General features: G+C 44.2%; 1 protein-coding gene across 3 annotated transcripts in view; it reads left to right on the top strand.

Moving 5' to 3' along the window:
- Positions 1-11,003, top strand: part of PDE9A (phosphodiesterase 9A) — a 50,830-nt gene extending 39,827 nt beyond the window's left edge. For all 3 annotated transcript variants that reach the window (XM_027742017.2, XM_027742020.2, XM_027742018.2), the window contains 8 exons: positions 2,376-2,480; positions 3,522-3,604; positions 4,491-4,647; positions 5,811-5,924; positions 6,550-6,654; positions 8,210-8,338; positions 8,543-8,638; positions 10,076-11,003. In XM_027742017.2, the coding sequence (XP_027597818.1) occupies positions 2,376-2,480; positions 3,522-3,604; positions 4,491-4,647; positions 5,811-5,924; positions 6,550-6,654; positions 8,210-8,338; positions 8,543-8,638; positions 10,076-10,126 (840 nt within the window). In that variant the 3' untranslated portion in view covers positions 10,127-11,003. The remainder of the gene's footprint in view (positions 1-2,375; positions 2,481-3,521; positions 3,605-4,490; positions 4,648-5,810; positions 5,925-6,549; positions 6,655-8,209; positions 8,339-8,542; positions 8,639-10,075) is intronic.
- Positions 11,004-12,757: the final 1,754 nt, after the last annotated feature.

Below are 12,757 nucleotides of genomic sequence, written 5' to 3'. Positions count from 1 at the left end.
TTGATTGAGATAATAATTAGAAACATCACGGTGGGAAGTCCATTACACAGATGTTTCATACCAGTCCTGTAGTGAAGACCTACATCTCGTTAATCTCTTCTAATTACCCGGAGAGTTTGCACTGTTTTACATGATGGATGTAGACTCCCAGAAAGGCCTGAAGAAATTCCAGAAATTCAGAGAGTGGTTAGAAAACACAAAGGAAACACTGGGTTCATCGTACGTTGAAGCACAGCAAGAGCAGGAAGCACCAGTGGCTCTCACTGCTTGGTGTCCTGCTGCAGAGTGAAGCCAACCAGGCACAAGGCTGAGCAGGGTCTGGAATAAGGGATAAAATGTCACCATAGAAGGTATAAGGCTCACCTGACATTTATGCCTAGCACTGGTGAAGCCTTTTTAGAGAAAAAGTATGACTACCTCAGAGGAGACACAAAAAAAATGATCAAAACGTAGGAAATCTCTCCCCAGAAAAGGACAAATGGAAAGCTCGGTGTTGTTGGTCTTAGAAAGCAGCTGAACAGAAGGGGTGGGATGAAACCAAATACAAACAAGGCTGGCACAGAGTAGATAAAACAGAAAATCTCCTCCTCCTGTTTCACAGCCTGAAAACATGGGAAACAAGGTGATATGTCAACACTCATCAACACGCCACCCACGCGCATTACTGCAGGCAGCTCCCTTTAGCTTGTGTCTCCAAGTAATTTGTTACCACCAGCATTTAAGACAGATTCTTTCTGAACAACAAGGGGGGGTTATTGTGTATTTTCTACAAAGGTAGGACGGGACGAGGTTCCCTTTCTTAAACACTAGCTTTGCAGAAAGATGATTAAAAAAAGCCCCAAGGACTCTTCTTCCAACTATGATACTTCCCCAGGCACGCTATGGGCATCGATGCCTTGATTTTAGGCAACAGCATCAGCGTGAACTTAAGTGGGTTGGAAAAAGCCACCTTGTGCCTACACTTGCTTTCTTGCTCTCACATCCACTGGCTACAGAAATGTGCCAGAAAGAGGAGGAAAGGATGACTAATACAGCCCAGTCACTGCATCCCTTCAGTGCTCTGAGTCAGGAGTCCCCTGGGATGCCCTGGGCTCCAGTGCTGGATGTGTACATTACACCCATGCAGTGTTGTGCAGTGCCTGAGCACAGCCAGGGTGTCCATATGGAGGCTGTGAGATATTGCCCACCACCTGTGAGCCTGGCTGCCAACCATCCTGTGCCATTAGTTCTTCATTTTAAAATAAATTTCTAAAAACCTTGCTGCAGGATAATCTGACCAGCATTTGCAACGAAGCCCCCAAATATTAAATAAGCAGTGAAAACGCACAGTTCTCTTGATCTAATCCAGAGCTTTGAGGCTTGCTAGAAGGCAGATCCCAGGTTAAAGGGTTTGATGCTGGTGGGGCATGAGGACTCTTGAAGTAAATTCAGTACTAACTGGAGAAGGGTCAGGAATTCCATCCATGACATTAAGTCAGGCTCAGTACCTGAAGCATGTGCATAAGGGCTCTCTAGGGTCCAGGTTACAGAGGATTCAGCAGCAGGGTCCAGCAGTCCTGCCAGTGCTTGTCTTTTTTGCGTGGAACAGGATACCAAAGGCTATCCAGAGCATTGGAATAGTGACTGTGCCATGTGTTAACCCGGCTGTGCCAGCTTCACTCAGCCAGCCTGGCTGACAGTAGCGAGGACAGAGGGAAAGACAGGCTTCACCTTGCCTGTGGAATGAGGGCACAGAGCCAGGATCTGTAGAAAGTTAAACCACACAAAAATCAGCCCTATGAGCCCATAAAAGCTAAATCTCTCCTGTGCTGCCTGGCTTAGGAAATCCACACAGGTGTAGGGGTGCTACAGTGAGTGCATTCACATCTTCGCTTTGCCAAGCAACATGTCCTCAAAGTGCCACCTCTGAGCATTTGCAGATGAAGTAACAACCCCATTTCAGCCTTCAGGGTTTCAGAGCTGCAATTTGCACTCAGCAAAAGAGGGGAATGGGGATGTGCTCCGAGTTCTTCACACTCCCCAAAGTTGCCGTTTAGCCACCGCACGGTTTGAAATACAAATTCAGCACGAGAGCACAGAGTCCTGTCTGAGAACTGAGATGCCATTACAGCTGTGCTGGGATGTTTACCCATCGCTGGATGGTATGAGAGAGAATTTGCTGTGAGCTTTACCTGCTGAATAATTCTGGAAACACAGAAATCTCTCCCCCTCCCCCCAAGGAAGGCAGAGTGTGTCAGAGGGCCTCGTGCTGTCACTCTGTCCTAGCAGAAAAGACTACTGGGCTCCACAGGGCTCCTCTAGGGATATACAGTGATTCCAGGGTGGCTGGGAAACAGCTCTCCTGTCCCTGACTGCTTCGTTCCCTCTCTCTGCAGCTGTGTATTCATGACAATTACAGAAACAACCCCTTCCACAATTTCCGGCACTGCTTCTGCGTGACCCAGATGATGTACAGCATGATCTCGCTCTGCAGACTCCAGGTATGACCCCACCTCAAAAGCATCACCCCATTTCCATTGTGGGGCCCACTCATCCATCCCATTCCAGACCCCAAGCACCTACACAGCTTTCTGAGACTGCTGGGAAGCTAAATTCACCTCCTGGATGTCCCCAATTTGTACACTGAAGCTCTTTTGACTCTCTGACAGCATGAAACATCCAGGAATCAGATCCCAAAGCCTAATGAATTATGGCCTGTGGGTATGGTCTTCATCTGGGACACAGAATGTTCTCCACATGTCTGCTTGCACCTGGATGAGCTCCTGCAAATAATTCCTGGCATGCACTGTATGCAGGATTCACATTCAGCCTGTACTTTGTCCCAGACTATAGGCATCAATTAATTTCATTGTCTGGATAACCTACATTCATATATTAATTTAATGAAATAAAATAATAAAATTTAAAAATTTAAAAAATAAAATAATAAAATTTAATATAATAAAAGCAGTACAAAACTGCTTTTATTCAGTTATATTCCCCCTTTTCTTCTCTGCAGTTAAACACCTCAGTTACTGGGTTAAATCTGTTTTCTTGCCAGCAGGAATATGAAGAAAATCTTGCTTTAGTGGAAGTTCATCCTATTCAGAAGCTGTGGGAACACAACATTTAATTTTTCTCACTCTTCTTCTGACTTTAATTAATGCAGAACACAATGGCAACTGAGCCACCCTCCAGCCCTCCCTTAACTAATCAGGGTGCTCAAATAACTTGTAAGAGACTGTTCTAATATCTCAGTGCTTTCATATGATCTCTGCAGTAATAGCAAGTTTCAAGAAAATTGCCTCCTCTGAGCTGCTGTTATTTAATGCAACAAAGGCAAATCTGAGTCATTTTTACTGGAAGGGAAGACAGAATTCTCTTTCTTGGCTGAAGTAAATTCATCTATGGAAAAATACTTCTCTTTGCTCAGATTTGCATTTCTCTAAAGAGTAAATAAAGGGGATTTTATACTTCTTTTCATTTATTATGATAGGGGAAGTAGAAATCATAGTATTACATTAATGTTTTGTATTTCACAGGAGAAATTTTCCCAGATTGACATTTTGATTCTCATGACTGCAGCAGTATGCCATGACTTGGACCATCCAGGCTATAACAACACGTAAGTCTGTCTCTTGCTTTCTCTCCCCTTAAAATTTATTGGGAAGGTAATACCAGTTGGCATTTTTTGGCAGGTCAGGTTTTCCTTCTCACAGCTTCAGCTGGCCGTGACCTTTCCCCAAGGCCCTCCTGTTCACTCACACGTGGGCCAAGGCAGAGCTTCGTGCAGCAAGCTCGGGTCTGGGTTGGGGTTGCCAGCTGTCCTTGGCTCTGTAAGGAAAATGATTTTTCAGATTTCTTCCAGCGCTTTCCCCCTTGTTTTCCCGAGAAAACAAATGAAAAAAATACTTTACAGATGTTTAGAGAGATATAAATCATTATAACCGAATAATGACACTAAAACGCAAAGGGGAATTTAACTTAAGCGTTATTTCATGATTATAAATCATGAAGTCATATTATTCTATTTATTATCATGTGAGGAAATTATTGTTGTTGCCACACACACACACTTCTGTGTGCGTGTATGTGTGTGTGAAAAAGAGAGGGAGAATCTAATTTATTTGTAATGATTCATTAAATAAAGGCAGAACCCAATTCTGACTGGGATCAGTGGGAATCTCTCAATTTGATATTAGTGGGGGTTGAATGGAGCCCAGACAGTTCCTTCTGGATTTTTTTTCCATGTCATTTTAAACTACAGAGATTTGGTAAAATTTAAAGAAGAAAAAAAAAAAACACCATAACCCTGTGGGGGAATTAGTGCCTGAGATGATATTAAAGTAATATCTATTTTCTCTAAAAATCTGATTTAGCACCAACAGTCAAAAAACCAAACTGCGGCTAGTTGAATAAGCATTGAAAAGGATGTCAATAAAAGAAAGCAGCGTGGTTTAGAGCAGCTGGTGTGTGTCTGCAGGAGTCCTCACTGTTTCTCTCCACATCAGCTACCAGATAAACGCGCGGACCGAGCTCGCCGTGCGCTACAACGACATCTCCCCGCTGGAGAACCACCACTGTGCCGTGGCTTTCCAGATCTTTTCCCAGCCAGAATACAACATTTTCTCCAATGTCGACCAGGACCAATTCAAACAGATAAGACAGGTAGGAATTCTGCTCCCGTCTGCGCTGTGTAAACTGTCCCCGAAGGTGCAAACACGCACGAACTTCCCCGCGAGTGAATCGCTCTCCCTACGGGGTAGGACGGAAAAAAGCCCCTCACACTGGAAGGATCCAAGAGGGGTTCTTGGAAAATTTCTGCAGCAGCGCTCCCTGGGATGTCTTGCTGAGAAATAATGAGTACATCTTGACTATTAAAGCCTATGACATTTTGGGGGGAGATATTTATATTATTGAAGGAGTCAATTAGCTCTGGCTGGGGAATGATTAAGCTGTCATGGTAGAAGTTTATGCTTCAAGGGAACATTTTATTAATGGCTACAAAGTGGGCAAAGCAGAGCACTTGTACTGTTGGAAGAGGGTCTGGTGGACTGGGAGTCATCACAGTTAGCTCTGAGACAGTGAACAATGCTACAATTCCCATTATGGCTTGAAGGGCCAAAATTCGGTCTTAATTTCCACATTACACCTTCCTTACACACCAAATGGAAAAGCAGACTAATATAAGGGCTTGGATACTGGTCTGGTTGGAGTTACTGATTCTGCCAGGGCATGGGAAGCAGGTTTGGGCCCAGAACTGATCAATCTGTATGAAAATCCACAGCTTTAAATTAACCACATGTTTTCACACCATAAACTCTGCCTAGCAGGGGGATGCAGAGCTCCTAACACATTGACTGCATCTGAGTATTTCAAAGCCCATAGTGCAAAGAGGATGAGCACAGACAACATCCACATCTCATGATTTTTGTCTCTTATTCGGGCCACTAAGAGTCAGCAGCAAAACCCACAGTGCCTTCCAAGGAGCCAAAAATGGATCTTGGCAATCAGAGTGCGGCTTTTAACATCCTGTTGTACAGTTTGCTTTTCTACAATTAGTCAATCAGAAAGGAAAAACCTCAATGTGTCTCTGGAATATCACAGCAGCGTTACAGATCAATCCAACCATCATTTTCATACACCATAAACTCTTTATAACCCTCTTCTAAGTTTTCTTGACAGTTTCAAGTCAGAAATTTCTCCCTTTCATTATGAACAATGTAATGTATCTGAGGCATTCCGTGTGTAAGAAAGACCCTGCTTAGCTCTGGAATAGTAGACTTTGTAAAGAATGTCAAGTTAATATGTGAACATGTTTTCTTTGCTAGGGGATAATTACATTAATCCTGGCTACAGACATGGCGAGACACGCAGAAATACTGGACTCTTTCAAGGAAAAAATGGAAAATTTTGATTATTCAAATGAAGAACACATGACCTGTGTAAGGAAGTTTTGTGGATTGTTATTTTTCCGTGCATAAGTGTGAAAGCTTTTAGATTAATATTTGTTTGTTTAAAAACCAAGATTCAATATATAATATCAAAAAAAGAATCCTTCCTACATTCTCTGCCCCACCAGAAATAATTACAATTTGGAAGTGCTCTATATAAAACAGATTATTCTGGCTTTAGAAGTCCTGCAGTCCCATCAGGTCCATTACTGTGGGATAAAAAATATCCACAAGAGCACAAATTCTAGACTCCCTTACTTCCCAATCCCGTTGTCTTTGACTTCTGGGGAAATCTCTCCCCAGCTGCCTCTGAGTGCTACACAAAAAGCTTAATGGTCATTTGTGCCTGAATATCTTCAGGCAGCAGATAAGTGCACGTCCCCCTGTGACACATCCCAGTGCTCCAGGCAGGGAAACCAAGCCAGAGGGGGAAAAAGTGATTTACACAGAGTAGCTGAGAGAGGGGAAAAGAGCCCAGATCATTTAAGACCTCTGATTTAATCCTAAAACTGTCCTTTCTGGTTGAAAGCATTGCCTCCCACTGCCTTGTAAGCTGTGGATAGGGGGAAAAGGGCTGGCATCAAGATTGCAGTATTAAAGTATTATCCTCTTCCAGCTGAAGATGGTGCTGATAAAATGCTGTGATATCTCCAACGAAGTCCGCCCGATGGAAGTAGCAGAGCCCTGGGTGGATTGTTTACTAGAGGAGTATTTTATGCAGGTAAGAAGGAGGGAGAGATGCAATTGCACAGTTTTCTGCTTTTCCTGATGCCCAACCTCAGCTACAGGTGCTCCCTTGTCTGACAGCCCAGTCCAGCTCTAGCTCTGAACAACCTGGACTAGTGGAAGGTGTCCCTGCCCGTGGCAGGGGCTTGGAATGAGATGATCCTTAAGGTCCTTTACAACCCAAACCATTCTATGGTTCCATGGAAGGGCTTCTATTAGAGAAAGTCAGAGAAGGAAGCCAGAAAGAGAACCTGCTCAGAGGCCAAGTGGATGCAACTGATTGCAAATTTCAGAAGAAAGACAAAAGCAACCCAGAAATCCTAATGCCAGCAGGCTGAAGCTTGTCCTCTGTAAAGCAGCTGCCTCTCGTGGTTTTTTGACAAATATATTATTTTTGAGCCAAAAGGACAAGAGCAGTGGCAAGACAAAGTTGTCAAGTAAATTATATCAAATATCACACAGGAACTAGTTTATTTTCACTGCATGTGAACATCCCCCTAAAGAGGAAGCAGAAGACTTGCTGGGGTATAGAGAGTCAGACTTAAAGCTTCACAAACGTTGCTCCTCACTGGATTCCCAGCTGAACACGGTTTCTGGTGTCTTACAAAAGGATCCCTGGGTGAGCAGCCCTTGGCTACCTCTGGCACATGGGCTCCTGAGGTGCATGTCCGAGCTGCAGTGGGATCCCAGCCCACACACAGCTGCAGTGCTCTGGGGAGCAGATGCCACCACTTTCCTGGGTGTTTTGTCTGTACTTTGGTCGGCTGCATGACAAGGAGGGCTTCTCACAAGAGACAGACATTTCGGGTGGTGTGTCAGAAACATTTCTAGCTCACTGTATGTCCAATTTTTCACTCAAAATTACGATATTTCCATGCCTTACTGTTTTGGCCACCCAGCAAAGGCACCATGTGCTGAATGATCCAATAACTGGGAGATAAAATCTGCTACAGAGTGTCCTTCTTGCACACACAGTCCATGACCTCCTTGCACATGAACCCACTTAGAAATAGTGAGTTATGTGGTGAAGTAGGTAGCTTGGCAAACCCTTTGCACTCAGTGGAACTACTCTGCATTGACCTGGCTAGCCAGAACTACTTCTAATCTTTAGAAAAGAAGGAGATGTAATTTCTGGTTGAATAGCTGAAAATAATCACTCTCTGGAGAATTATGAGGAAATTACAGACCTATTCCTTCTCTTTCAGAGCAACAAGAGCCATTACCACCTTTCTGGATGCTCTGAAATATTTCATCTCACAAATTCAGTGGGCTTGCAAAGGGAATTAGATGCCCTGTAAGCCTGGAGGTGAACACTTTCATGCTAGTGCTGAGCAGAAGTAACTGAGCAGAGTTGTCTTTATCCAGATGTTGCTCTCAACAAAGCAGATACATTGGCCTGAGGGAAGCACGTTGCTATTCTGTGCTACCTTCAAACACCTCTGTGATCTGCGTCTGAAGGCTACTGCTCTTTAGCCCGTGATCAGCAGTACTTTATTCTCCTCACAGGCTTCTAGCCAAGATTTTTATTTTTAATTTTGGATTCGTTCCAGAGCGACCGAGAAAAATCCGAGGGGCTTCCAGTGGCGCCGTTCATGGACCGCGACAAAGTGACCAAGCCCACGGCACAGATCGGCTTCCTGAAGTTCGTCCTCATCCCCATGTTTGAAACAGTAACAAAGGTAAGACACCCAGGGCCAGAAGCAGAAGGGGACAATGCAGAACTCCAGCGTTTGCCCCATCAGGTGTTCACATAGCCAGGGAAATGGGGATGCGCCGTTCACACCCTGCCTTCCTCCCTGTTTTTAGCATGTACGATGAAAGGATGTAGGAAGTTCATGAATACAATAGGAAATGTTGATGTTCTTTCTCTTGTTTTCACCCAGCTATTCCCAGAAGTGGAGGAGGTGATGCTCCAGCCCCTGTGGGAATCCAGGGACCACTACGAGGGATTAAAACAGATAGATGATGCTATGAAAGAGGTAAACTCTACATATCTCTTTGATATAGTAAATATTAGGACTGAATATGCCAAACGTTGTAATTAAACTGCAGCTTAATTCCCAAACAGCAGGAATGCTTATGGCATAATCATTATCATGAGAATCACATCCAGTACACCTGGCTGGGGAGAGGTGTGTGCTACAAACAGTAAGAACATGTCCTTGCAGAGTCCACCAGGTACCACACAAGTGTGGCCAAGGGAAGGGAGCTGCTTGCAGGAGACAAAACCCAGGGATAACTGCCTGAGGGGAGCACGTTAGCAGACACCTCCTCCTGGAGGGATCTGCCTTCCACTGGGAAGGAGTTAGGCTGGCCTAGACTGCAGCAAAATGTCCTGGGGCTGGGCAGTTCAAGGCATTGCTCCACCAATGCATGAGTTTATTTTCTGGCAAGGAACTTCCAGTCACGTGTCTGCCATCAAGGGTGTGCTTGAAATTTTATGAGGAATTACTCTGTCATGCACAGCACCCAGGAGGATTAAACACACAACCAGTGAGGCCATTTTAAGGCTCAGTGGGGACCTCCATTTACAGAGCATTTCTCATTTTGGCGTGTAGGGTTCAGGGGAGGGCCATTTCTCCCTGCTGAGGTCTACGACAAAACCTCCCCAAGTGGAATCACAGAGTAGGGGTTTTATGGCATGAAAACATTTATGTAGACAGGATGCTATCAGCCACTCTGTCATTAAAATAAATTGGGAAGTGCCCTGGAGCACAAGTTGTGCTGATATTGTTTGTTATGTGGGAAATTAAGGTTCATTCACTTGATCATCCATGAGTGGAATAGCAGCTTTCCGGTGTAGGTCCCATCCCCTCCCAAGTGCTTTGGAGGAAAAGCCCCTCAGGAGCACAGATACTAAGGCTGGTTAATCAAAGAGCACATGCTTTGAGGGCACTGAGTTTTAAAGAAGAACAAAGTCTTTCAGACATACTTCAGTTTGGAGAGGAGCATTTCTCAAATGAGGGAAAAAGAACTCAAATATGACTGTTAGACGGTCTGAGTCTCATTCATCTCTCAATTTGAGCTGAGATTTTACTTCTGGTTTACAGAAGCCGTCAAAACAGCATTTTTATACAAACTGATGGAGCTTTAATTGCAGTGTATTGGCACAAAAGGTCTTAGGAAAATAGGAGCTGCTTGAATTCAGAAATACCCCGAAACAAGAGGATCTAATGAATAATCTGCGAGCCTAGTGCAGTAGATGATGAGAAAGACTGAGTTCTGTTTACTCAGGACATGCATCCAAGAGCTGTTTGGATGAAACAGTGCCTGTGGTGTTCCAGGCTGCCGGCTATTACTTCCCAAGAAATGTGGCACATGCCTTGTGGGGAGCTGGGCGTGTGACTCACAGCAGCAGCGGAAAGCGGGACTGTGTGAGTCAGGGGCACTAATCCTGCTCTGCTCTTCGTTTTCAGCTGCAGAAACAGAAAAGTGAAAGTTTGACAGCCGGCAGCACCGAAAAGTGAGACGAGAAAAGCCCTTGAACAAAACACAAGCCCCGAGGTTGCTCCGGTTTTGAGAAATGCTGTATTTGCCAAACAGACGTGGCGGCTGCGTCAAAATCCAGCTGGGACCGTGCATGAGGAGAAGTGGCAGGGATGGATGTCCTGCCTGCCTGGGCACCTCATCTACAGCCTGCAGCCTCCTTGCACAGGCGCTGCCGCCGTCGGACGAGGGTTCCCCACGCTCCAACATTCCCAGCAGGATTCCCCCTGCGGACAGTGCACAGGCTGCAGCACGGCTCAAACCTCCAGCAGAGCTGCCTTTTTGGTGACCAAACTGTCAGCCACAGTGTGTAGAGACAAATCAGAGTCTTAGCTAAGGAGCTTTTCCTGGAAAGTGTTCCACTGGCATCCAAAAACACCAGAAGAAGTTGTTTTAGTGAAGATACTCTCTCTATGTGTACAGCAGTATGCTAATTACAGCACAGCTTAACAGATGCTTATATACTGACAAGGGTCCTGGCATACATTTTTGTTTGCCCAGTAGGCCCTAATTACACATTTCTCTGCATTATTCCCTGAATTTTATAGTGTTCACAGTGCATTCAGAGGCCCAGCATAGTGGATGCAATTTTCTTTTTTTTTTTTTCTACACTAGAAGAAATCAGAAGAAACCTTAGTGAGTTTGCAGGGTTGCTTTGTGGCCTGGTACAGCTGGACACCATGGGATCCTTCAGCATGAGCAAAGAAGGAGCACAAAGCTGAAACCACGGTGCAAACACATTTTTATCCTTGTTGATGCAAAAAAGCAACAAAAAAACCCCTTCAAAGATGTACAGATTTTTTTTTTTTTTTTTTACTTTTAAACTGATCTGCTAAATAATATATTCTTCTACAGAAATGGGTGTTGTACTTGTTTTCTTTTGCATATGCATGCACGTGAGAGCTGTTTGTGTTTCCTAAAGACAAATGCTTTCATAATGAATACGAGGTAATGGGCTGTACAGGAGAGGGGAGGGATGGTTCCCCTTCGGAGGAGAGGTTTTAGAATTATTTTTGAGGTACATATGCATCATAAGTGCAACACCAAAAGAGCTCCAGTTCCACTGATTGCTTTGTAAATGCTGGGAGCCAAGCTCTGCCCAGTGTTGCAGTTGTGTGAATGGACAGCCAGAAACACTGTGACTGACACCTGTGCACCACAGGTTTCCCATGTTTGGTCTCTTTTGTTTTGCAAAAATCTGTATTATTTCGGCAGCTCTTCAGTCTCTCAGGGAGATACAAATAACTGTGAAACTTCCATCCCTCTGTCCTGTTCCTACCTGCAAGTTTCCAGAGACCCAGGAGAGACTCTCAGCTAGTTCTCTCTGCTGGTGCCTTCTCATTTAAGCAGCTTTTTCTATGTGGTTTTGGGCTTTCTGCTGCAAACTGGGAAAGGGTCTGGTCCCTGGGTTTGAACAGATCCCAAGATCCAAGCACAGGGTCAGCTCCAACTTACACAGATATCTTCATGAATGGATGAACTAAACCCTAGTTTTGATTAACCTCAAACTTTTGATGCTTGAAAGTTGAATCAGAATTATGTGGTTTGGGCCCTTTGTCTTTACTAAATCTTTTAATCCAAAGTACATTGTGACCCAGATTGTTCTGCTGTGGAATTTTTCACTTCTTTTCGACAAGTAAATTGAATTTACCATCTCCATTCAAGCGGATTTCTGTCACAAATCAGCTCCCAGAGCAGATGAGCTGTGCAGGAGCTACAAACAATTGCTCAGGCTGTGCCAAGTCCTGCACTGAGCTACTCACATTAGATGAGAAAACCTGCTGTAAGAACTTCACCAAAACTTCTTAAGAGTTAGATCCTTATAGGAAGTTTTGTTTCAGTTGGAAGGATTTTCTCTAACCACAAGCCCTAATCCAGCAAGTATTTATCCATGTACTTAACTCCCACCAGCCTAGTCATGGACCCTGGCATGCAGGAGGTACTTGCACAGTCCAGGCTTCTTAGCTTCCTCTAAATGAAGTGCATGGATCTCTGGGAATTTATGGCCCCTGGGGCCCATTTTGGCTCCATCACTTTTTGAAGCAACCTGAAAACTGTTTACTTGAGAGAGATGATCAGAGGACGTTGATGAAATCCTGCTGACTCTCTTGGAGCTGCGTCAGAAGTGTGGGAGAAGGGAATGCAACCCATCCTCATGATGCTGCAATGTGCTGTGAGGCTTATTCGAAGAACAGGCAACACCCAGGCTGCTATTAGGCAGCTGCAAGAAAAACCCACATGCAATCACAACCAGCTAATGGTATAAATGGGAATACCACAGCATTTTTTAATCTCATTTGCCTTTGTAATATTAGATTTCTAGGAGACAGTCCTCCCAACACATGTTTAACCAAGGGTAATGCAAGGCATTCTCTCATAATTCTACGTTTTTATACTTTTCCCATAATATTTAATGTTGTGATTCATATGCAAATTAAAGGATTTGAGCATCTTGGCAATCAGCCCATTAAAATGTCACACATTTTCAAGGTGACATTTTAAAATTAGACTTAGCATGAAAATGAAGTTTTCTGAGGCAGGCAGACAGATGTCTCAAGTGTGATTTAATCCTTTTCTCTCCCTAGTGCAATGAATAAGAGTGAATATTATAT

This window comes from Pipra filicauda, unplaced genomic scaffold (assembly GCF_003945595.2).
Source record: "Pipra filicauda isolate LSUMZ 115617 unplaced genomic scaffold, ASM394559v2 scaffold18_size4552066_pilon, whole genome shotgun sequence".
NCBI classification, from domain to species: Eukaryota; Metazoa; Chordata; class Aves; order Passeriformes; family Pipridae; genus Pipra; species Pipra filicauda.
The sequence above is the reverse complement of the archived record's forward strand: the minus strand, read 5'-3'. Positions and strand labels throughout refer to the sequence as shown.